Source organism: Balaenoptera physalus (assembly GCF_965194825.1).
Source record: "Balaenoptera physalus genome assembly, chromosome: 14".
NCBI classification, from domain to species: Eukaryota; Metazoa; Chordata; class Mammalia; order Artiodactyla; family Balaenopteridae; genus Balaenoptera; species Balaenoptera physalus.
Genome location: NC_138893.1, coordinates 41,964,247 through 41,990,906, shown reverse-complemented (window position 1 = coordinate 41,990,906; position 26,660 = coordinate 41,964,247). Strand labels below are relative to the sequence as shown.

Genomic DNA, 26,660 nt, shown 5'->3' with positions numbered 1-26,660 from the left:
GAATGGCGAGAGCTAAGGATGTAAAAAAAGGCAGGATGCTGGTGATACAGAACTGTGTTTCTCAAGTTAAGGAGTTTGGATGTTATCTTTTGAGTAGTCATTTGTAAGCAGGGGTCTGATGTAATGCGACTGGTGTTCTGGAAAGATTACATGGGTATTGGAGAAGGGAGGATAATTGGCAGAGTTGTGTGCATGTGTGCACGTGTGTGTGTGTGTGTGTGTGTAGGCGTGCCCCTAGAGATGGGGAATGTCAGTTGGGAGGCCCCTGCACTAGTTGGGCGACAGGTGTTGAGGGTCTGAAACATAGAAGCACCGCAGCACAACCGTTAAAGGTAGGTATTGGAGTTGGAATGCCTGGTGTGCATCCTGGCTAGCTTGCTAGCTGTGTGACCTTGAACTAATTACTTAACCTCTCTGCTCTTTCATTTCTTCAGGTGTAAAATGGGGCCGATAGGGCATCCACCTCATACTGGTGTTGTGAGGAGTGAATGAGATAAGTGCCTAATCTCAGACGCTGGGAGGATACTGTAGGGAAAGGGACGCTCAGGGGAGATGCTCTTCAGTGGTGTGGGTGTGGATAGGAGCCAGCACCCGCCTGTGGTACCATCGCAATCCTCATCAAATCTGTGATTTGTTAAAAGGAGGAAAGGGGACCAGGAAAGGAGAGAGCACTGAGAAGCCCCCTGCTCCCCACCCATGAACTTCGAGTTTTCAGTTCAGGGAACTACTTGTAGTTCACAAAGACCTAAACTAACCTATGATATTTTCAATCCGAATATTTAATACTGTGCCTAACTTCTCTGACATAGAAAGGATTATGTGTAAACTGTGTATTTAAGTCAGAAAGGCAAGGGATGAAGGCAGTTCCTTGAGCATGTCATTGCCCTTTCTCAAAAGAAATTTCCTTTGTCCAGAACGTGGAGAATTGAATTAGATGGGCTTCATTAAAACCCCTTTCAGGGATTTTTAATTAAGGCCCCTGAGATTTCAGAGATTTTTTAATATTAAAGTCAGCATGTAAAAATTATCACCTCATGGTGGGTATATAAAAATGGTACCACTTCTAAGGAGGGGAATTTGGCAATATTTAGCAAAATTACATGTGCATTTTCTTTTGACCACACAATCCTGTTTATAAGATATGTCCCCAAAATACACAGGCAAAAATAGGAAAAGACGTATGCAGAAGGCTTTCTGTGGTGGCATTATTTGTAATGGCAGAAGACTGGAAACAACCCAAATGTCCATCAATAGGGAATGGGTTAAGTCAGCTATAGGACATCCATACAGTGGGTTTCTATAGAGCTATAGAAAGGAAGGAGAATGATCTCTGTATCCAGCTACAGCTGTGGGATGATCTCCTGGGTATATTGTTAAGTGTAAAAAGCAGGGTGCAGAAATAATAGATAGCATGTTACCTCTTATCTGAGAAATACATATATATTTGCTTGTAATTAAAAGAAATGAAAGAGTAAACCAATAAAATAGAGGGAGGGAGGAAATGGATGGATGGGTCAGGGATAGAATCTAGACTCTTTAAAATGTATTTTGTTTTATAGATTTGACTTTGGAACCCTATAGATGTTTTCCTTAAGTATAAACAAAATTTAATTAAAATAGAAAAAATAACCCCCCCAAATCAAGATTAAAATGAAACAAATTTATGTGTCAAGTTGGTAGCTTAATCACACAAAGAATTATTCCACACAACTTTAAAACACAGTAATTTGATTATACATCTCTAGCGGAATATATCTTAAGGGCAAAACAAATTCAAATAAATCTTAAGCTGTTTTCAGTAATACTGTTAGTAATAATATTGGTATTACTATTTGGAATCGATCACTTATATGTGTGTGTGTGTGTGTATATATATATATATAGTAATTATGTTAAAATCATCAGAAAGCAATATTTTTAGCATAATAGAAAAGAGACAGCAATTTTATAATCAAAGATGTTAAGTAAAAATCCTGTAATCTTAAATTTGAATTGAAAATTTTGGTATGAACTCCTGATGTATTTTTCTCTTTAACAAATGAAAAAGTATTTCCTAACTTTGTCCACTGAAAAGCCTAGAAATAAGGACCAACTCAGTAGCAATGAGCACCTGTAACATACGGATTGTGGCCTCTAAATACAATTCCCCACTAAAAGGGACTAAGAATCCTGAGAAAGATGGCTGATTCCAGGTCTGGGACAGGAAATGTACAAAATGAGTTGGCATATCTTGCATCAGAAAGCAAAGAAGCTATCAAAGACCACTTGTGTCATGTCAGAAGCACTTTGGAGACAAGTTGAAGGGCCTCCTGGTGCCCAAATATGGAATAATTTGAGTATTAAAACGAATAACTATAGTGGATTCACATATATCAAACCTGTTCCAAAGTGTAAAATTCATGAGTTAAAAATTCAATGATTTTTCACTGGAGAAGGTTGGGAAACCAACTCATTCTGAACACTGGCCAAGAAAGGGAATGAATCAGACATTCATTCTGTCCTTTCTTATTGGTTACCTTAGGGTATCCAAACTGTAGATGAGGAAAAGTTCTTTTTTGTAGACGAATTCTATCTAATAAATGCAGAAGGAATTATAGAATTGGAACATCACTATTTTGTAACCCTTAGTGAAACAATGAATTTAGAGAACATGGTTATTAAATGGCTGCTAAAACATTAGGTGAAGCTGATGGGAAACTTTATAATGGATGGATCAGGCTGATGACATTTAAACCTACTGATCAATCTTAATGTCACAAAAAAGAAAGACTTCCAGGCATCATGTGCCTACTGATGCAGCAGGAAGTACACAGTGCCATCAAAAATAGAACCTGAATCTACGCCAGGCTTGAGATCTAACTATCCGTTTATAGGAAATACGGGGGACAGAGGAACATGTTAAAACAACACCATGGAGGTAATAATCCACCAATTGGAACGTGGACATTCTTTAGGCCAGGAGACCTGTTTTCTTCAACAAATAAATTACAAGAATAAGAACTGCAGGTGGTTTTATCTATGGGGCCTATAATCTTTGGATCTTAGCTGTAACAAACCAACTATTAAAAAACAAACTATGCCCCAGGTTTAGAATACCTAACACATAGTAGGTGTTAAATAAATATTTTAAAAATTGCTATACCAGAGAAACACAAGATCTAAAGGTAAAAATTCTAAAGTATCAAAAGCTCCCATGAAAGCTACTGGTTAGGTTTGATTAAATAAAGGCCTTTATTTTTACAGGTTATAGAATTGACTTTGATTTCTACAGTTTTTCATTCTGGCTGGTGCTTGCTATGGGGTGGAAATTAAGTGTAGTATGCACATATGAATAAAGTAGTATCCAAAACAAAAATCACTTAGGACGTTTGAACAGACTGGATATTGATGCTAAGGAATTATTTATTTATTTATAGTTGTGATAAAGATACTGAAATTATGTTAAAATTGAAATGATATTATATTTTAGAGCTAGAGACCAAAGTATTTATAGATGAAGTGATGTATCTGGAATTGGCTTCAAAATAATAGTGTGGAGGGTGGGAATGGGTAGGGGTACAGAGTAATAAACAAGGCGGACCAAAAGTTAGTAATTGTTGAAGCTGGGTGATGGGTACATGGGACTTCATTATACTGTTTTCTCTACCTTTGTATAGTTAGAACATATCCGTAATAAAAGTTAAAAAAAAAAACAAAACTGCCAGCTCAGTCATTTGGCCAATTCTGATTTCAGCTGCTCCTGAATTTAATTTGGGGCTGTGGAGTACACCCTTGTTGAAGTCACTTGGCTAGCAAGAAGAAGGGCTGGGGTGCGAACTCACGTCTGTCTGGCCACAAAGCTCAAATCAAGGTCTCTCCATTTTTCCCTGTATGTTATGACCTTCTATGGCTCAGGCTATCGTGGCATTGTTTAGATTGAGGGTTTATAGGATTTTACAAGTGGCCAAAATATAAACGTGGAAAAATGGGGGCGAAAGCAAAATAAGAACCAAAAATCGGCACCAAAACATTAGAGTTGTCTTCCTTTGAGGGAGGGAAATTTACCCAAGTGAAAGGCAAGAAGGTGGAAAAAGACTGCATACCTTCCACCTTGACTTTGTTGGGCCTTTCCTGTTGCACTACCCTGGGTTTTGGATTGAGAGAGACCTGGTTAAAGCATGGCCCATCCCTTTCTAACTGTGTGACCTTACTGTTCTGTGCCTCGGTTTCTTCAACCAATCTCATCTGGTTGTTGGGAGGATTATGTGAGTTTGTAATGCCTCAAATGTTTACTCAGACAAGAAAGCAGAAGAGCAATTCACTGAGATCCTAAGAATCCCTAAGCTGGGCTGGGGATTGTGTGTTTGGAAGTGCCTTGTGACCTGGACACGCACACACACCCCAGCCCTAGCACTTTCTCCAGGACCTGGGGCAGCCTTGCCCAAGTTTGGAATTACCAGTTAGCCTGGGTGAGGAGGCTCAGTGCTCTAGGGGTGGTAATTTTCCCACCTGGCCACGTTTTATTTTGTTATGCGGCTTGATAGCCAAGGGCAGCTGGAGAGGATCCTTCTTCGGTGGGTCCATGGAAAGGTCCAGCCGGATAGCCAGAGGCCGGTTTTAACTTCGCCATCTTTGAGATTGGAAGGAAAAGGTGAAATTGCTTGTCCTTTCTGAAGGAAGCATCACATATTCTCTACCTTCTACCCTGTGCGCCTCCTACAATCACAACCTGTCCCCCTTGCCTCACTAAATCTCATAACACACCGGGCTCCATCCTGGCAATGAGGATCTTTTCAGGAGCCCTTTTTAAAAGAGTTCCTGGCGAATGCTCTTGGTTGAGGCACTTGGTCCCCTGTGAAGTGTCCAGGAGCCATACCTTGTGGTCTTTGATCGAGTGTGGCCTCTGATCCCTGGGTGTCGGGCTCACTTTCCGCCACTGCATGTGACCGGCCCCCTTGCTGGGGGCTTGGGTGTGAGGGAGCTGCTGGCCTGGGGAAGCTCAGCCAGAGGGAGCCCTGATTTACGAACTGTCCAGATTTAACTGAGGCTACAGCACTTTTATTAATAGAACATGCTGCATTTCCTTTTTATAAAAACATGAAGATCGCTGCCCTCAGGAAAATGCCTGGTGACTTTCTGTCTTTAGGGCATGTTCGCATCACCAGGCTAAAATTAAAAGTGAAGTCAGGTCCTTCTTGAGCCTATTTTTAACCAAGTTTAGCATATGAATGTGAACGTGAAGTCTTTCTTTAGATCTCCCTTAACTCAATTACTTACTTATGCCAAGCATCCCGCCTGGAATTCCTGAGCTGTGGCTGGGTCTACCTACAGGGGGAGGCCCAAAGGGAAATTAGGGGCACCTTGCTGATCCCCAGCTGTCTGAGTTTGCCTGTCTTTGTCCATCCCAACTCCACAGAAAGTTATTAGGGAAGGTCAAGGTGGAGCTAGTCATTATACTGAAAAAAATAAAACAAAGGGAAAAACCCACCAGCCAACCTGTGGCCATTCTGTGATGCTTAGCTATCACGTAGCCCCTGATTGGTACATATTTTTCTAGGGCCCCCAATTTAGAAGCAGCCACTTGGGTGGAAGGGGAGACATGGGATTGCAGGGGAGACTTTGTCATTCAAGCAGAAAGTGCGATGGGCCCCAGCATACCAACAGAGACTTGGGACGACAGGTGGAGGGAGGGAGAGGGAAAAAAACTTAACAAGTGTCATTCCTGTGCAGAGAGTTCATGATGAGTGATGAGAATGCTAGGGAAAACTTTCAGAAACCCTCTTAAATTCTCTCTTTGAAATCTTTTTAATGTCTGCTGTTTGAGCACTGTGAAGGGAAGGGAGGGCAGAGGTCAGGGTTGATCCTAACTCTTTTCTTTGGCCTAAAGTTTCACTGGAAGGCAGGGACTGACAAAGGCTCTCTTTTGAACTTCCTCCTGGGGCAGTTCTCTGTGGACATTTTTTGGAAGAGGAGCCTGTTTATCATGATAAATCCTGGCCCTTGTTTGTTTGTTTGTTTGTTTTGAAAAGTGATTTTTTTTTTCTTTTTTTTGGCCGCGCCGCGAGGTTTGCGGGATCTTAGATCCGGACCAGGGATTGAACCTGTGCCCTCGACAGTGAAAGCGCCGAGTCCTAACCACTGGACCGCCAGGGAATTCACAAAAAGTGATTTTTTAAATGGTGATTTTATGTGAAAAAACATTGACAGTTTGTACAGGTTGTGTCATTTCTCTTTGCAGTTTTACACGAATTCAACTCTTGTTGTCCTGAACCCCTTTTAAGGTTTGTCATTTTTAAGCAGAGGGAAAACTTCCTTCTCTTTTTTTGGTATGGCAGCAAAACCATCGTTGAGGATAAGCAGAAGATTAATTTAAAATACCAGTTACTTTTGCTAATCTGCTGATGGTGAGGTTGTTTATGGCTAGAGAACTTTGAAAATGTTTCCAGATAGAGTCTGAGAGGGGAGCATGGGGAAGAGGTGTGTGGGTGTGTGTGTGTGTGTGTGGTCATTTTACTTTGGGGAATTGGAAAGATATTTGACCAATCAGCTCCTTCCATATGTTATTTGCATTTTCTGTTAAAAGCAATCAAAATGAAGTATGATGTGTTTATAGGCCACTACCGTCTGTCAGAAAAAATCTCTTAATGGGTTTTTGCCTGCAGTTGTTGCCTGCAACAAGCCATTTGCATGCTTTAATGATCCTTTCAATAAAATTTTGGATTAAATTACAACACTTTTAGGCTCAGAAGGTTGTTTTCAATTCTGAAAACTTTGTACCTTCACTTGGTTGCAGTAAATTTTAAGGGACAGGCTCTCCCAGCCAGACTGATATTTTTGGGTCTGTCCATTTAGTGAAAGAAGGTAGGGGCAGGGGTGGGAAGAGGTATACATTGCCTCAGTCTTTAAGTACAGTGACTGAAAGATGCTCTTCTGGTCTGAATAAGGCAGGTGCTTGGGATTTGGTGAACAGACAAACCCCTCATAAACAGACTTCCTGAATTCAAAATAACATGCCATTTCTTTTCTTTCTTTCTTTCTTTCCTTTTTTTTGGCCACACTGCGCAGCTCGTTGGATCTTAGTTCCCAGACCAGGGATTGAACCCGGATCCTGGCAGAGAAAGCTTGGAGTCCTAACCACTGGACCTCCAGGGAATTCCCTGCCATTTCTTTGGAACCATTCAATTTTACCCTATTCAATTTTTGCAGATATTTGTCTTACTGTTGACCTTGACTCAACATTATTCTTTAGTGAATTTAATGATTCATCCTATGAAACCTTTCAGTATCACTTTGGTTGTTCTTGTTAAGGAGAGCATTTTTGTCTTGTTTTTTCTTTGCCTCAACTTGACCCCTTAGAGAAGCTAAGGATTTCACATCTTGGAGTTTCAGGGTGGATCCAAGAAATGGTCAGGATCACTCTTATCTCTTGCCCAGGGACTGTTGGGTGGTGCCTGGCAGATAGATCACAGATAGATCAGGAAGTGAAGAATGTGGCACATTCTGAAGTTGTCCGAAATTTCTCACGTCTTTAGAGCGTGTGCTTGTATGTGAAAAGCCTCTGGCATTAGCCTTTGCTTCTTTCACTGTTATCATGATTTGTGGGGTTGAGGCTAGGCCTGGAATCCCCACAGTGTTGTCTCAGCTGGAGTTCCCTAGCACAGCGGCTGAGAGCGGTGCTAATTCCAGCTGCCAGCAGGATCCTCCTCCTTCCCTAGCTAGGGGGAGCCAGGCTCAGGGACCATTTAAATACAATCGAACCATCCCTTTGAAGCTTCTGAGGATTCAGAAGTTTCCTTCTGAATGCTCAAGGCTTGTGCAAATCTGGCTTATTCTCATAAATACTTTAAGACATACTTCCCTTTCTCCAGATTTTATTTATAACAGCTCTACTGTAACAATATAAAGGGAAATTTTTGAAAGAAAACAATTACCAGTGATCTGTCAGTCTCATTTATTTGCCTGTTTTGTCTTCATTCCTTTAATGTTCGGTCATGTGCATATATTTTGAAATAGTACATGCAACTTTATTTTTTTCTACTTAACAATATATTGTAAAAGTATTTTTTTTTTTTTTGCAGCTGCATCATCTTCATAATTTAATTTGCCATGACTGCTTGATATCCCACTGAGCTGATCTACCAAAATTGTATCTAATTATTCACCAATTGATAGAAAATTATGGTTTCACTTTTTCACTCTTAATACTATAGTAATGGATATCTTCATGCATGGAGCCTTGGACTATTTCCCAGGAATGGGATTACTAGGTCAGAGGGTATGAGTATTTTCCTTGCTCTTGATATATTTGCCATGTTGCTTTACAATAAAGTTTTACCAGTTTACAAAGTCAGCAGTAACTTACAAGGGTATGAATTGCATATGAAACTCATGATTTTCATGAGGGGGTAGGAGAACCACTTTGCCTGGAGTTGAATCCCAGCTTTTCCACTTGCCACTTACCAGCTGTGTGTCCTTGGGCAAGTTATTTAACCTCTCTGTGCCTCAGTTACATCTTCTGTATAACCATGTGTGGGGATAACCATAGTACCTACCTCATGGGGCTATTATTAAGAATGAGTTAATATTTGTATAGTGCCTAGAAGAGTATTCAAAGTATTATGCACTGCTTGTTTGTAAAACACATCTCTCTAGTTCAAGATTTTAAAAATTAATAGAAATAATGTTAACACTTTGTTTTTATATTTAAACGTGTTTATTAACAGTATTTCTAAGTAACACCCCCTTTAAAATCTCTTTTTTGGAAAAGGTAGATTTTATAATGTTGATTTACAGAACAGACCCATTCTGGTGGGATTATTCACATTAATTAGGAGTTCTTAAATTTTTTTTTTTTAATAAATTTATTTATTTATTTATTTTTGGCTGCGTTGGGTCTTCATTGCTGCTGGCGGGCTTTCTCTAGTTGTGACGAGCGGGGGCTACTCTTCGTTGTGGTGTGCGGGCTTCTCATTGCGGTGGCTTCTCTTTGTTGCAGAGCACGGGCTCTAGGCGCATGGGCTTCGGTAGTTTTGGCTCGCGGGCTCTAGAGCGCAGGCTCAGTAGTTGCTGAGCATGGGCTTAGTTGCTCCCGGGCATGTGGGATCTTCCTGGACCAGAGCTCAAACCCATGTCCCCTGAATTGGCAGGCAGATTCTTAACCACTGCGTCACCAGGGGAGTCCCAGGAGTCCTTAAACTTTTAAAACAGAGATCCTGTGTCCCTTTAGGTTCCCGTCTGAAGGTCAGACGTCAGCTGGGTGGGAGAGGTGCCGAGGCTGAAGGTCAGCCACCCGTCTCTGAGGAATTGGAATGCTTAAATGGGACCTCCGCCTCTCCTTCCGCCACGCTGGGAGTGGAGTGGAGTGGGCAAACACATGTGTATTTTAGGGCCTGTATTAGGGAATCTTCTTCCTCTCTTGTTGGATGGATGGCTGTTAATGTAGAATCCGGGTTTGGGTGTCCAAGATTGCTTTTACCTGGGAAAATGCAGGGGACCCTCGTTGCTGCTTCCGCGTTTCTTGGCGCACGTGGAGCGGGTTCTTCCGCGCCTGGTGGCGATGCCCTGGACCATGCGGGTGCCGGCGGTGGTGGGATTTCAGCTCGAACTGGGCGGCCAGGGTTGGAGGGCGGGAGAAGTGGCAGCGCTTGTCACTTTATGGCTCCATCAGCTTTCCTCTCCTTAATCCTGATTGTTTCTGCTGAGCTCTGCGAATAATTCAATCCTTGTGTGTGTTTAAAAGCTCTAGAAGCCTGAGAAATCTCCGCGAGCCGGTCGAAGGCGAGACTTCCCGTGCGCCGTGTGTCATTTGTGCGGGGACCCTGCGTCCTCACTCCGCCGAGACTGCCTCTACCGGCTGGCGGCCGCCCTCTCTCGGACCCGCGGAGCTTTCGCGGGGGTCGTCGGTCGAAAGCCCCGGATGGTGGTCTGGGCCCCTGACATCTTCCTGGGAGGGCGCCAGGAGGTGTGCGCGCACGGCCGCACGGTTCGCCATCGCCCCCGAAGCTGCTGCATCCGCAGCTTCTGCCCCCTGCTTGGAGACCTTTCCAGGTCTGGAAGGGGCATAGTGGCCCCAGAGAGATGGTCTTTCCTCCAGGATTGGGAAAGCAGCTTCTTTCGTTTGGGGCGCCAATGCCCCCATCATGCTGGGACATACCATGGACCTGTACCTTACCAGTTTTTCAAATAGGGCTTAACAGGTGCTTAATGTAGGACAGTAGAAAAGAAGGCAAAAAAACTCTTATGGGTCCACTCTCCAATATCAGCTGCTGTTTGGGATAGTCCCTTTGCCTGCCTTTTCTATCCGTAGATTAGTTTTTCCTTTTTTCCTGGTTTTAATTGTACTATAATGTTGAATTTTGAAGTCTGCTTTTTTGCACTTAACATTATCTTACAAACATGCATATTGGCTGTGTAACTGCCATTCCTCTGTTGGATATTTAGATGGTTGGGGTTTTCTTTTTATTTAAAAAATAATAATTCTGTGGTAAACATCTTTTTGCCTAAAGCTTTCTCTGTATTAGGTTGTAGTCTCATTACTGTAATTTTTTGGAGCAAAGTGTGGGGATATTTTTAAGCCTTTCTCTGTGTGTGTGTGTGTGTGTGTGTGTATTTCAAGTGGCTTTCCAAAAAGTTTGTACCAATTTTCACTCCTGCTAGCTATGCCTGAATGTATGTTCTGTGCCAGCCTCACCAGCCCTGAGTATTATGAGAATCCTCATCAGATACTGAGGCCAAGGCCACAGGCAGAGAGTATTAGGAAGTACTGACTATGGAAGCCTGCCTTCTGTAACCCACTTATTTCCAACTCCCTGCCTTTTGAGGACATCAGCCTCTACTGAACCCGAGGAAATGAGGTTTAGTTGTGTGTCAGGGATTGAAGTGGTTCTAGAGGTTTTCTTGGATTGATGTGTTTAAAATAGGGCACCATCTAAAATTGTCATGGCTTGGTAAGGCAGGAGCTTGAGTCACATATAAAGGGAACACCATTTTCTGTGTGTGACACACCTCTGGGGGCTTGGCTTTCCCTCGGCAGTTTGAGGATGTGTCTTCTTGGGGCAGGGGCTGGATCTGACATCGTTATGTGTGCTCTCCCAACCCTAACCAGCCCCAGAGGTTTATACTGCAGTTGTTTGTTATAACTGTTGCCTGGAGAGAGAGGGTCTCTCTTCAAGGGTGCACGTCAGTCCTTTTGTGTGTCAGGTCGATGGGAAGACATGCAGAAATCACTTACAGCCATCAGTCTGCAAATGTCTTGGAAGTGTTACCAACCAGGGTGCTTAGCCTTCCTTCACCAGTAGAAGTTGGTTAAGAGGCCAGATGAGAAATTCAGGCAAGGCTTTACTGGGCCTCCTGCTGCAGCAGTGGGGAGGGAAAACAAGTAACAGTTTCCCTTGCTTGTTTTCTGAGTGGGGGGCGAGTTGGTTCTTTATGTGGGGTAAGGGTAAGGGCAGGTCCAGGGGTCCTGCTGGAAGGGTGGCTTAGGTAGTTTGCCCACCCCTCTGGTGGTGGTGTGTGCAGGGGGCATGCGCAGTACCCTGCTTTTGCTCCCAGTACCTCAGAAGTGGCAGTTGGGGTTTTTGGGGTTTTTTGTATCTTGTTCATAATTTTCCCCAACTGCCCATGCACGCAGTACTTTTTAGTCCCTTATAGTTTCTTTGTATTTTGTTGCTGGAGGAGATGTTTGTCCAGGTGCAAGCCCTGCAGCAAAGGGTCCCAGGTCCCAGGTCCCAGCCTGTCTCAGAAGGGCTGGGTTTAATAACAAGTGAACTGTGTAGGATGGTATTCTTGTTTGAATTGTTCATGGTCAATTCTTATTTTCTGTAAAATCCACTAGAAAACCTGTAACTGTATCAGCAGTTCACATATTCTGTGCCTGGCTCTCATGTTCCTGGGACTTTGCTTACAACTGTGAGCTCTTAAATCCAAGGCTGCTGTATTTGCCCTACTGCTTTTGAGTTAGAGCTGGGGTTCAATGTTCTGCATTTTAAACAAGTTGCGAGTATCTTCTTAGAGTTATTCTCAATTCCCAGCGCGTGTCCAGATGATGGGCAGACTTGAATTATGTAACCTGTAGCTGGATGTTTGTGTCTTGATTATACAAGCTCAACAGTGTCTCCCAAGTCTTTGTGGAACACTTAGAAACTCACTGGATTAATGAAGCTTTTTTTTTTTTTTTTAAACCTTACAAAGCATTTTCATGTTCATTATCTAATTTAATCCTCAAATCAAGTCCATGAGATAGTTATTATTTTCCCATTAGAAATGGCCACATATTAAATCCTTAGTGATTGCTCAAGAAAAGCTGGAATCTTGAGTGTTACATTTTTTTTTTTTTTTAACTTTGGGTTTATTTATTTATTTATTTATTTATTTATTTATTTATTTATGGCTGTGTTGGGTCTTCGTTTCTGTGCGAGGGCTTTCTCTAGTTGCGGCAAGTGGGGGCCACTCTTCATCGCGGTGCGCGGGCCTCTCATTATCGCGGCCTCTCTTGTTGCAGAGCACAGGCTCCAGATGCGCAGGCTCAGTAATTGTGGCGCACGGGCCTAGTTGCTCCGCGGCATGTGGGATCTTCCCAGACCAGGGCTCAAACCCGTGTCCCGTGCATTGGCAGGCAGATTCTCAACCACTGTGCCACCAGGGAAACCCAATGAAGCTTTTTAATCCACATAATTTCAATTGCATAAAGGAAGCCAGCATATTAACAAGATGATAGTAAGAGCAGGCATTAAGATTGATACTGCTTAAGGCTTCAAGATCAAACGTAGGGTCTGGTATTTTTGAGGCTGTCAATGAACGATATTCTTTAGACTCTTTCTTGAGTTCATTCTCCACTCTTGGAGATAATTATCTCAAGTAAGTATATTAAGTATCTTAAAATAATTTAAGCCAATAGTTTTAGGATTCCCCCACCAGGGGATATGCCCATTTTATATTGCTGTGGGTATGTGTGTGTGTGTGTACACTAGCTCTCTGTGTCATTGCTTGTAGAAGATATAGAAGTATCTCACGTACTGTCCTCAAGGAGCTTGCAACCAGGTTGTGGGAATAAGGCAAATAAAGCTGAAATATTAAATGAATGCTTCAAGACAGGATATAATTTTGTATTCATGGGGCATTGCTGATTGATGATGATTTCTAAGTGCCAGTGTTCACGGGGTGCAAATTGTCTGGAAGGAGAAGACCAGTGGGGTCTCAGTGTTTGGGGAAGACTTCCTGGAGGAGGAGGAATTTTGAGGGGCCTTGAAGGAATGAGCAGGTTTTGGATAGTGGAAGTGAAGTTACTGAAGTTATACCCAGAGGAGACTGTTGTGGAATAAAGGAGATGAGAGCCTGGTCAGGAGAGTAAGATTTTTGTTAATTTTTGTGGGTGAAAGGTTCGATAGGATGGTGGATGGTGGGTCTAGGTTTGGTAGGAGCCCAAGGTCAGGAAGAGAGGCTGATCCTTGAAATCCCCGTCGCCGCCATCATCAACAGCGTAGTGTTAGCAGCTAGCCTTCATTGTGTGCTTACTACATAATTCTAAGGACTTCACATATGTTGTCTTATTTAACCCTCAGACAACCTTATGAAACAATTACTAATATGTCCACTTTACAGCAGAGGAACTGAGATGTAAAGAAGTTAAGTAACTTCCAGCTGGTATGTGATAGAGTTGGGATTCCAATGGACTGAATCAGGCAGCCTGATTTTAGAGTCTGTGTTTTCACCACAGTGTGTTACTACCTGTTAGTAATAGTTGAGAGCTCTTGATGAGATTAACATGGTCCCCGCTTCCCCTTAGGTTTTGGAGGATCCCAGCCTTTCAAGTCAGGCAGACCTGGGCTCACATTCTAGCTCTACTACTTAGTAGCTATAACCTTGCAAGTCATTTCTCTGAACCTGGATTTCATCATTTGTGAAGGAGGGATAATAATATTTACTTCAGGGTTGTTGGGAGGATTAAATGAGATAATAAATATACATATCACCTAGCAGAATACCCAGCAGGGAGTAAGCAGGCGGGAAATGATAGATACTACGGGCTTATATTTCTCAGATATACCTTGGGCTATAAAGAGGCCTCTGAGAAGGAGAAGGAATGAGGGTAAGACATGATTCAGGTAGAATTTATTTAGTGTCACTTGCAATCATAATTAGCCAACACAGATACCAGATGCTGGATTCCTTCTGGAGCATTCCAGGAATGGACTATAAATTCCAAAGGTGGTTCTGCATTGCTCTGTGTACAGACTGCATTTCTCTTTGTCCTCCAAAACTTGTAGGGTAAAACCAGGACATTGCCATTGTACTGAAATTTGGCACAGGGAAAGTGCCAGTTGTACATTCCAGGGGCTGAAATTGGGATCTGCTGAAATTATGAGAGTCCTTGCTCTGCTGCTTCCTGCTTCTTGATGGTGCTGACCGCAGATAATTGGGTTGCATCTTAGAAAGAACCATAAATATGTGAAAGTTGCATATTTAATTGTCTATAAAGTTAAATGATGCATGGAATAATTATAACTAAGACAGGGACATTTGAACAAAATCTTTAAAAGGAACAGTAGAAGAAAAACCGTGCACTAAGATGAAATGCTGTTTAGAAATATGACTCTCAGAACTGATGAAGAAACAGCACTTCGTGCTTCTCACGCTTGAATCCCTGCACATTTCAGACTGTTCACATGGTAGTTTTTCTCTGTGATATTCTGTGGCTGTGGTTTTTCTTAACATTACTTCTTCAAAGAATTGCAAAAGCCTCAATGCAAGGGGCTACAAAAAAAGAACAGTTTCTAGTTTTTTTCTGATTTTCAGTCTCCTTGGTTGTGATAAGTCTATTTGTTCTTGCCTGTATCCTTGATATAATCCAATTTGGTTTCTTTGGAACTATCAAATGTTCTTTGTTGCTCTTAATCCACTATTGGTTTTGAAATTTGGGAATGCAAGAAGGTATAAAGGGGAAATAAGTGTTAAAAAATATGTAGTGTTTCTGAAAATGTGAAAAGTTATTAAAATTCCAGAGTCACTGTAGAATTTTTAAGTTTTCGAATACAGCTAGAGTCAGATTGCTACTTGCTAGATCTATTTGGTGCTAAGGGGTATTTTGGAAAAACTAGAGTGTTGCCCACTGTTTCATTTTCCAAATTTCCTGATAGATGCATTTTAAAACAGGCGGTCTTAAATAGTTGGTTATTTTGATGGGCATGTATCTCACATTGCTTTTCTTCATGTAATGGATGACTGTCCAAAGGTAATAATGTCAACCTGGTTGGTAAAATAATGGCTTTCTGAATTGTTTTACTTTAAGAAAAGGGGGTTCACATCCTCCAGAGCCTGCTGCTTCCCCATCTAACACATGGGAAACTTCATTCAACTAAGAGAAGTATTTATTGAACACCTACCAGTGCTAGGTGCTGTCATAGGTGCTGAGTGATGAACAGAACAGGTGTGGTCTTTGTGGGTGGAAACGACAGTCTAATGGAGAAAACAAATATAAACCAAAAAAAAAAAAAATACAGATAACTATAAAAGCATTAATTGAGATAAGTAATAGGAAGGAAAAGAAAGGAGTTCTTTCTACCCACGGTGGGAAAATAGAGCTATGGGAACTAAACCTAAAAAGTTTATTCGTATAAAAAAAGTTTCCTATAAAAACCTAAACAAAGAACAAAGATTAAGAATGATTATGCAAAAAATGTGAGTGTCAAGGTGTTTAAATACATCAAGTTGCCATTAATTGACCACGAAGGTGTCACTAAATGAATTGAAGACGCATTTGAGTCCATGGCCATGCCGAGACCGTTAGCAGTGAATTTTCTCATAGTTTGGTTCATTTTAGTTAAAGCAGCATCATACCTACTGCAGTGTCATTGGAGAATGTCCCCCACTGGAGTCAGGGCCATCATGGAAAACATCTGATTGGGTGACTCCCCCTCATTGTTTATTTCTGGTAAAGTGCAGTTTGGTTCTGGAAAGCACCCTTGAGCATGCAAGGCCAGGGGGGTATGGGGGTCTACTCTCCATTCTGCTGCATCTCCTTTATTCAAGGAGCTTGGCTTCCCTGAGACTGGCGGAGTTGGAATATGAAGGGGTTGAACTTGATATCCTTAAAGGATCTTTCTAGGTCCAAATTTTATTTTAGAAGAAATGGGCAGTAGGAGAATGTTTGGGTAGAATCACTTCATACTTAAGACGTTTTCATGGTGCGATGCAGTAGAGGGAGCCCTGGACCAGAAGTGTGAAAGTTCCAGGCTCAACAGTACCACGGACTCCTGGAATGACTTAGTTTGTGCTCATTCAGGCCCAGAGCATAGATGAGCTTGTGGTCAGCTGCAGCCCACGTTCCGAGACAAGGGGGCTCCATAGTGGGTATGCTTGCAGGCTCTGGGTTCAAATCCAGAACACTGCACTAAGTAGCCGTGTGGACTTGGGTGGGAAACTTGGCCTTCTTGAGCCTTGGCTTTTGCATCAATGAAATGGAGCTTCCTTTTTTCATCTATAAATCCTTCTCTCTTCCTCATAATGTTTCTCCCGATAAATGTCCATTACTGCTGTCATTTTTCTTATTAATAATTATTATGGCTTCAGTTATTGTAGCTCTCCAGTTGGGCACGTCACATAACCCCCGTTGTCTTGGTGTCCTGCCTGTGGTGCCTGTCTCTCGGGATTGTTTGGAAAGTCAAATATGATTATGTGAACGTGCTTTGTGAACGCTGAGATCCTCTCCGAGGGCCAGTTGGTAGGACTGGGCAGGTAAAAGCAGAAGGCTGGAGGTCTGTCTGTCTGCAGGGGGGCTGTTTTCTGAGGGAGGGCTTGGCTGAGGCTGGAAAGCAGGTCTGTCTTCCCCCTGCCCTGATGGACTGGGGCACATGCAGACACACTTCCCATCCAGACAGACAGGCCCAGCCCACAGATGGCCACCGAGTCATTCATTTGGTGATTGTCATTCACGGCTCCTGCCGTCTCAGGCCAGAGGCAGTCGGAGGACACCTCCATCTCAATTTCATCTCCAGACTGACCCTGCCCCCTCCAGCCTCTTTGTCTGAAGCTTCCAGAGAAGGACATAGTAGGACAGTGCTGTTTTTAAATGACTTTCAAAACAATTATATAGGCTAGTTAACAACAATAAAATCCAGAAACTGTGAGTGGTGGCCCTGGCGCTGGGCACCTGTTGTCACGCAGCCTGGCCCGGGGCAGACAGCAATTAGTTTGGCAGAACCACTGGAATGTTCCTGGTGGGGGCGGAAGCTGGGGAGTGGGTGGTGGGTTTGCTCCCTGGGTGTGTTGCCTCCTTCCGAGCAGATGGGACTCAAAGAATTTCCAGAGGGAGGAGGGACGGCCCCACCCGGGGAGGGCCTGAAGGGCTGTTTTCCTGTCCAGATGGCCCATTCATAAAACGCCTCCTCTTCCTTTCCACATGGCCCTGGCCACGGCCTGGTTTTCCCCACCTCAAGGGTTCATTTCTCTCAAGGGGGGAGGAGGAACGCTGTCAGCTGAAAAGGCACTCAGAGCCTGGTTCTCCAGGCTCTGCCGGGTCGCTCTCAGCAGACTCGTGGTGATAGATGGCCTGGCCTCCTCGCAGGGCGCGGGGTCAGCTGGGAGCCAGCACCTGCCCAGGGGGCCTGGCCAGCTCCAGGATGGACACACACGGTGCCCCAGCCTGGGCTCCGGGACTCTGTCCGGTGGTGCTTGTCACAGAGGCAGCTCACATGGAGGCCCGGGGCAGTGGGCCCCTGGGGGAGGCCAGACCCACCTGGCCCGGTTTGTCTGGACCTTCCCCTCCGCCCAGCTTGGTCCACTTGCTCAGGGGCTGATCCTAAGGCTGGGGGCAGACAGGTGGTCCTTGAGGGTCCGTTTGCCCGTCTGCTCCTTGCAGGGAAGAGCTGCACCCACACTTCTCCTTCCTGCTCCTCACGTGTGCTCCCCCTGACCTCACACCTGCTCCCCTTTGCTTCTTTTTGCCTCCTCTTCCTTGTAATCTCTGTCTCGGATTCTCTCTCTCTATCGTGGCATAATTTGTGGCAAATCGTAAGATGTGATTTGTTAAAATTCATGGAAAATCCTGACTCTTTGGCTTGTTTCTGTCCGCGGGCAGTTGCTTGATGGGCGAGAAGCAGGGGTCCCTACCCTCACGCTCCTCGCTGACCCTGCAGGGATAAGCCCTTGAGTAAATGAAGAGGGACATCTCTGCTGGAGGCATTTCCCTCCCTCATCAGGGCTGCATGAGGAGCTAGTGACAGAACTGGCCCTGCATCCTAGGAACACAGTATCTCCCCCTGCTGTCAGACCAGTGTCCTCTGCGGTGGGGTCCGCTCCGAACCTTTCCCTGTGACTCTTCCAAGACGATCTTCCTGTCTACCTACCTCTTAGAGTTGCTTTAGCCTTTGACAGACCTCATGGGAGAGATTTAGATGTCTAAGTTCATCCTTTTATTAAGTACTTTGTATAAGTGCAGGAATCCCCAAGCTATAATATACTTTTAAAGGCAGTATCGATAATACTCTCTGCTAATCCCGTCTGCCTTCAGGCCGCTGGCATGAAGTGTCAGTGACATTGGAATTATTTTCACAGTTGCCTTTAAGCCCCAAAAGGACAAACTTTGGGAGGTGATGCTGGTCTCGAGACGGCTGCTGTCTGCTGCTCCCTCGGCCTCAGACCAAGGCTGAAGAGTTCATCACAATTCTTTCTTAACTTTTTATTTTGAAATAATTTTAGACTTACAGAAAATTTGCAAAAATAGCAAGTAGCTATACAGAGAATTCCTGTATACTTTTCACCTAGCTTCCCCTAATGTTAATATCTTACATAAGCACAATCCATTTATTAAAACTGAGAAAGGAATATTGGTACAATATTTGAAATCAAGTTGTAGAGTTTCTTTCAGATTTTAGCAGCTTTCCCACGAATGTTATTTCTATTCCAGGAGACCATCCAGGGTCCCACATGGCATTTAGTTGTGATGTCTCCGTAGTCTACTGCAGTGTGTGACAAATCCTCACTCTTGCCTTGCCTTTCATGACCTCGACACTTTTGAAGTGTCAGTTATTTTTTAAAAACAAGGATCAGCCGAGGTTTTCTGTCAAGGGTCAGATAGTAAATATTTTTGGCTTTGCAGGCTGTATGGTCTCTGTTATAAATCTTCAGCTTTACGGTTGTAACCCCAAAGCAGCTTTAGACACTGTGTAAATGAATGAGCTTGGCTGTGGTCCAATATAACTTCATTTATGAAAATAGGCAGAGGCCTCAATTTGGCCCTCAGGTTGAAGTTTGCAGCCCCTGTTGTAGAAGGACCCTCTGTTTGAGTTTGTTGGATGTGTTTTTATGATCAGATTGAGGTTACGCATTTTTAAATAGGAATCCCACAGAAGGGATGTGCCCATCTCAGTGACCTCTTAATCACTTGGCTAAGGTGGCATTAACTGTCAAGTTAAAAGTGTTTTTCCCCCACTGTGTAATTAAGACTCTCAAGCCAGATACTCTAAGATTATGCAGATGTCCTGTTTCTCCTCAAAGTTTCACCTGTTCATTTTAGCTTCCATTAGCAGATCTTGCCTGTAACAGTTATCACTGTGGTATTCTAATGATGAGTTTCTATTTCACTCATTTCTTCTACCTTTATTAATTGGAATTCTTCTGTAAGGAAGAGCTGCTCCTTTATATCAGTATGGACTCATAGATATTTCTTTTATATTTTGGATTACGGTGATCATGATTTTTGAGGTGGCTACAAAATCTCCTCTTTTGGACTTCTTTGGTCTCATCTAACTCTTGACCACCCTCTTGATTTCATAGCTGGCTTTATTCTATCTAATTTCCACTTTGTGGGCATCTGGTGTACTAAGACCTAATAGGTTTGCATTTCATTAACTTTTTTTTTTTAATGTTAAAGGTGTAGGTTTTTTTTTGGTTGGGTGTTTTGTTTTGTTTTTAATTAATTAATTAATTTACTTATTTATTTTTGGCTGTGTTGGGTCTTCGTTTCTGGGCTAGGGCTTCCTCTAGTTGCGGCAAGCGGGGGCCACTCTTCATCACGGTGCGCGGGCCTCTCACTATCGCGGCCTCTGTTGTTGCGGAGCACAGGCTCCAGACGCGCAGGCTCAGTAGTTGTGGCTCACGGGCTTAGTTGCTCCGCGGCATGTGGGATCTTCCCAGACCAGGGCTCGAACCCGTGTCCCCTGCATTGGTAGGCAGATTCTCAACCACTGCGCCACCAGGGAAGCCCTCATTAACTTTTTAATGGCAGAGGCGATTTTGCTTTTCAGCCCAAAGCACCGGCCAAGTTTACACGCTGAGTCTACCACACAGCTGGTTGAGTTGCAGTGGGAGTGTCAGCCTTAGGGCAATTGGAGCTGGTTGGGAGCTGGCACTTGGTTTTCATTAATCTTTTTGGGTGGAGGAGGAGTTTGTAGTATTTTCTGGTACATTCTAGATCGGGTTTGAGTTGTGAGTGTGGTCCAAGTTACTAGCTCCTCCTCCTTGTTCACTAAGAGCTTTCTTTTTATTCTACTTGTTGGGAAACTTTAAGGGTGAAAAAGCTGGCTTAGGAACAGAGTTTAAAGTAAATAGAGTTTCATTGCTTTTGCATGCATGTTACTAGATTAAAGTAAATGTCATTTTAAATGATTTTGCCTCGTTAGAAAGTTAAACAGGCTTCCAAAATGTAAGCAGTCTGATCTGCTTTTAAACGCAAAATGAGTATGTTGAGTCAGCTTTCTAAAATAGGAGAAACTTCTGTTTTTCCCTGTAAAACTTATTCCTTTAGCACCATATGAAAGATTAAGTGAACAGTGGTGAGTGTGGCTCTTCCAGTTTTGTTAGTCCTTTAGATGGTTTCAGAAAATGTTCTTTACTTAGGGCTCTTCAGTCAATGATGATGGAAGGAAGAGAGAAAAATCAAGGTACGTCCTGTAACGAGGAACGGGGTTGTATTCCTCACTTTGAAAGATTTTTTAACTAACTAATTTTGGGGGAAAGAGTTAAATTAACTCAGATTTTAAAGAAATTCATAGAAAGAATTCTCCTACAGTATCACTTAAAAAAAAAACAAAACAGAAAGAAAAGAATTTTCATTTGCCCAAGACATTGTTAGAGTCAAGAAATATGGGAGCTTCTGATCTTGTCCTGGACAGAATTCACTAAGAGACAGAGCCTCAAAAACTGCAGCTTAATTCCTACCTTCTTTAGGGTAGAAACATGTGTGCTCCAAGTCTTGGGGAAGTTTAGGCAGGTTCCCACTAGTACTGAGAAAATGCATCCAAAACGCTGGCATGCCATTTCTCCATAAGTTGTTCATCTTGCCTGATTGTAGGATTGAATGAAAAGCCAAGATACTAATACTTTAAAAAATTTACAAAAGGGAATCATAGACTTTGTCACCAGGTATCCTTATCAATGTCTGTGAAGCAGCCTAATAAAGTCACACACGTGAGTCAGATGTAGATCTCTTGAAACTTAGAGCCCCCCAAACAATTACTTGCAAAAAATACTGTGAAGGAGACAAAGAAAGAGAACTGCTGGTGACATCTGTGGATGACCGTGGTAGCTCCTGACATCTTGGGAAGTGAGTTGATTCACAAAAGCTCTAGCACGGGTTCCTGGATCTGCCTCTCTGTCTGAAATGCAGTGCAGACTGGGGATGCTGTTTGTAAAATGAGGTGATTGGACCAGCTGTAGATTTGGGAAAGATGTCGTGTGGGCCACTCCTGGCCTTTCTGGGGTTTGTGATCACAGTGGAAGCTCAGCGCTTTTACTTGCGACATTATGGATTCATTGTCCTCTTGTCCTTGGCAGGCCTGTCAAAGAGAAGTTATTTTGAAAGCATATCGCTGATTGTACATTTCATTCCATCAAGCGCTCAGCGCATTTCACCTAACTGCTGGAGGCCACTGAGATAAGAGTGGAAAAGTGCCTTGTGCCCTTCTGAGCGGTGGGTGATCTATTTTCGACTTAGAGACTGGTGACAAACCTGTCTTCTGTCAGGTCAAACTCACACGGACTTTCTTGTTTTCTGTTCTTCTGTTGACAGCTGTGTCTGTGTGCAGGATGGTCATAGGGTAGCTGGAAGATAGCTCTGGCATTTAAACACCTAGATAGGAAGGAGCGATGGAATGTATTTTTCTTTTCTATTTTGGTTAGCAAGTCCCTAGTCATCCATAACGAGAGGTAAAGAGGTGAGGGGGAGACCTCCAGGAGGGTGGGCAGGAAAAGACACCCCACTCCTGGTTTGGAAAGCACAGAGAGAGAGACATTTCTACCATTGGTGGATTTAGCGCCTGGAAAGGGGATGACTGGAAGGAAAATGGAAAATAAAGGTTGGATTTGAGGTAGCCTTGGGTAGTGGAAGGGGACGGAGAGGGGATAGAGGTGATGAGAAAGCAGGGCTTTTTTTTTTTTTTTTTTTTTTGCATGCTGTGTAAGACAAAATTAAAACTCATGCACTGAAAATTGCATTTCTGTAATTCTTTTACATAATGTAAGATTTTGTTTCAAAAATGTTGGTGCGGGTTGATGTGATGGGAACACTTTTAACTCCTCAGCTGTACTTTAACATAAATGTGCATGTCGCTCTGATGGGGATCGGTTTAAATGCTGTATGAATTCCCATCATCTTGCATCCACAATTATTAGCCATGGAGCTAATCAAAGTTCTTTGCTTTCCTCATCTGTGAAACAGAGCCAGGTCTTCTTGCCTGCCTCACAGAGCTGCTAGAGGGTCCACAGTACAGTGCTATACTACGTTGTCAAGGCTCTTTAGATATTTCGTAAAACCTGCAATAGAACCTAGGGGTCTCATGCCCAGACCTCATTTTCTGCTATTTATAGTAGCTAGTGAGTCTTCCCTCACCCCTCCTTTATTTAAGGTCATGGCTCCCTTTGAGATTCTGACGTATGGGCCTCCTTTCCAGAAACACACACACATACACACACACACACAATTTAGCATTGATGTCAAGGGTTCATAGTTTGAAGCCGAGTTGAGAACCTCTGATGTGACTGTGCTTTTCTTTTATGGAAATTATAATTCCATCTGAGAGAACTAGGTTTTTACAGATGCCTGGCATTTGGAATTTTCTGCATCTTTCTAGATCATTTATTTCTCTCGGGGAAGAAATCATTAAATTGTGTCCTTACAAGCTCAGTGCTTTTTCCAGGACTGTCGCAGTTCAGCTGCATACAGCAAGATTATAAACTATCAAGAGCAAGATTGTAAATGCAATGAAAGGAAAAGCTGAGTCATGGTGCTGACCAGGAAAGTAGTATGATATTAAAAGTACATCAATCAAAGGCCCCCAAATCATGTTTCCCTCTCCATCCTTAAAATGTCATAGTTAACCAGAGGGTTTTTATTTGTTTGTTTTTTTTAGTGACGAGCCCAATCAATGTGATTTAAGTCATCCATGATATATTTACAGCCGAATGATTAAGTTGGATGACGTGACAAAACACTTAAATTGTATTTATGGTCATTGATGGTTTTACACATTATTAGAGAGAAGCATAGTTACACCAAATTAGACGGGGACATCTGATCCAGACATCAGTTCAGTAATTCCATGGTAAAAAATAAATCTAAATGAGCAAAAAATGTTTTGGTATTAACTCCAATGTGATGATATTACCAGTTTTCCCAGTTAATTAGTAACAAGTATTGTAGAACAAATGTTTGAAACAGAAATCTCATGTTTTTGCAAAACGGGAAGAACCCTGTACTAGGAGTCAAGCTGGGAGTCTTAGCTGTCTCACTGCATTGCTTTGTGACCTTGGGCAGCTCACTTCACCACTGCGGAGCTCTGGAATGCAGGAAATGGGACTACATATCGTAAATGAGAGAAGATTTCTTGCACTGTCAACATTTTGTGACTTTGTATTTAATTCTGTGATTGCTGCTTTTGAAAAAAAAATGTTGTCAACATTTAACGTACACACAGAAAAGTGGCCAAATCATACGTGCATAGCTCGTTGTATTTTCACATTTCTAACCAGCCATGGATTATGAGATAAAATGTTGATGTTATCAGCATTCTAGAAGCCACCCTGGGGCTTGAGTGCGACTCCTAAATGTAGGAAAAAAGAGAGAGAGAGGGAGAGAGAGTGAGAAAAAAGAATTGAGGTGGTAATAATTTTTAGAAATTTGTAAGTCTAACATTAAAAGTCAAAACGTTTTTCATTTGGAATCCTATTAATGCAATCCATAATCCCCTATCTGCTGTTTTGAAATCCAAATAGCTCTGAAAACTGCAAGTTTTTAGCAAAATTTTTTGGCAACAAAATCTTACCTGAAGAATGGTGGCTGTTTGTGGTCTTCGTTTACCCTGCATGGTGTGACTGTTCATGCATCTTGCTGAAGAACTCTTCATGTGTTTGATAATAAACTGCTGCCTGGACCCTGCTGGGGGTTTCACGTACAACACATGTGTCATGTTTCTTCTTTGAAATTAGATAGATTCTAAATTCCAAAACAAATCTGGCCCCAAGGATTTGGGGTGAAGGATTGTGGATTCAAACCACAGCATAATTGTTTATAAGAGTGGACACCTCGACATTTTTATTGCTTAAATTTACATGATTTTATCTGAAAAGTAAACAGGTGCATTTCTAGTTAACTACCTGGTGCATTATCAGATGTTTCTCCTCCAACACTACATTTTTTTTTTAATGACACTAATTTTTTAAAAATAAACTTTTCTTTTGGAATAGTTTTAGATTTAATAAAAAGTTGCAAAGATTCTACAAAGAGTTGTCATATGGCCTTCACCCAGCTTCCCCTAATGTTACTACCAGCTTACATTTGTCAAAACTAAGAAAATAACGTTGGGTACAATCCTATTGACTAGATTATAGACATTATTCAAATTTCCCCAGTTTTTGCACTAATGTCCTTTTTCTGTTCCAGGATCCAGTCCAGGATCCCACATGACAGTTAGTCATCATGTCTCTGGTCTCCTCCAGTGACGGTTTCTCAGTCTTTCCTTATTTTTCATACCCTTGATATCTTTGAAGAATACTGGCCAGGTATTTTATAGGATGTCTTTTAGGCATTTGTGTTATTTGCTTAAATTTTGGTAAGCTTCTTAAAATTAAACTTTTTATTTTGAAATCATTGTAGATTCACATGCAGTTGTATGACATAATACAGAGAGACCCTTTACCCAGTTTTCCTCAATGGCAACACCTTGAAAACCACAGTCTGATATCACAACCAGGATGTGGATACAGTCAAGTTACAGAACATTCCCACCCGCACAAGTATCTGTCATCCAGCCCAACTCTTGGACCCTCTTGGTTCAGTGCATGTTGACTGAGGTCTCCTGTGGGTCAGGCCCTGCTGGAGTGCTGGGGCGACAGGGCTGAAAAGAGAGACAAACCCACCCTCTTGGGGCTTAGCTTCCGGGACACAGACATGAACAAGGAAACACATGCAGAGATAATAGGATGGCAGCTAATCAGTGCCATGAAGAAAAATCAAGAGACTGTGGACTGAGAGAGAGGAGGACATCCAGAATTCCAGCTTCCTGTGAGAATCCAGAGCCCTGGTCACATGGGGCGGGAGCCTCAGAGCAGCTGCTTGCTTTTGACAGGGTAACTGTTTAATCTGTGTTTCTCATTAAAATCATGTATAACTATTTTACACCCCATTTGTTGGAAATCCTTGGTGTTCTGTGGGGGCAGTGGGTCTTTAAAAATCTTTAAGTGAAACTCCAGGGAGAGCCTTGCTTCCTTTGCTTCTCGTCCCACAGTGTAGGGTCTGGCTTCACAGTGATGGCGTTTTGTGCATTTAGTGACAACAGACAAAGTTTAAAAAGCCTGTTACAGTGTTTTTACTTCTTAGTATTCTTGGTACCTAAGGAGGTTGTGGCACGATCAAAGGGAGGGGGAAGGTTTTGGATTGCAATTATTTAGAATGGGCTTTTCATCTGATTGTCAAATTGTGTCACTCTCTAAAAGTGATTTTGTCATTTTAAACGCTTCCACATCATGGGTATTAAAAAATACTGAAAAAGGGTTTTCAGCTCAGTATACTGAATGATGTCAGTTATTTTACAGCCCTGGAAATGAGTGATTTCAAATGCACTCAAGCCATTTTTTTTATTGTGGTAAGATATACATAACATAAGCATTTTTTTACATAACCATTTTTAAGTGTACAATTCAGTGGCATTACATACGTTTGTAATGTTGTATAACTATCCACACTATCTATTTCCTGGACTTTTTCATCATCCCTAATAGAAACTTTGAATTCATTAAACAATAACTCTCCATTCCTTCCTTCCCCCAACCCCTGGTAAGCTCTAGTCTACTTTCTGTCTCTATGAATTTGCCTATTTTAGGTATCTTGTATAAGTGGAATCATACAGTATTTGTCCTTTTATGTCTGGCTTATTTCACCTAGCATAATGTTTTCAGGGTTCATCCATATTGTAGCATGTGTCAGAATTTCATTCCATTTTTCGGCTGGATAATATTCCTTTGTACGTGCATTGTATGTATTTTGTTTATCCATTCATCTGTTGGTGGACACGTGGGTTGTTTCCATCTTTTGGTTATTGTGAATAATGCTGCCATGACCATTGGTGTAAAAGCATCTGTTTGGGTTCCTGCTTTCAGTTCTTTTGGGTATATACCTAGGAATGGAATTGCTGGATCATATGACAGTGCTATGGTAAGGTTTTTGAGGAATTGCTGAATTGTTTTCTGCAGTG

General features: G+C 42.4%; 1 protein-coding gene across 4 annotated transcripts in view; it reads left to right on the top strand.

Moving 5' to 3' along the window:
• The window catches only part of RBM20 (RNA binding motif protein 20), a 204,783-nt gene that overhangs the window by 17,206 nt on the left and 160,917 nt on the right, over positions 1 to 26,660 (top strand). The window contains exons 2-4 of one of the 4 annotated variants that reach the window (XM_082424892.1): positions 20,812 to 20,855; positions 24,851 to 24,969; positions 25,064 to 25,536. The exons of the other annotated variants lie outside the window; for them this stretch is intronic. Of the exons in view, the coding sequence (XP_082281018.1) occupies positions 25,496 to 25,536 (41 nt within the window). The 5' untranslated portion in view covers positions 20,812 to 20,855; positions 24,851 to 24,969; positions 25,064 to 25,495. The remainder of the gene's footprint in view (positions 1 to 20,811; positions 20,856 to 24,850; positions 24,970 to 25,063; positions 25,537 to 26,660) is intronic. 4 annotated transcript variants of the gene reach the window in all.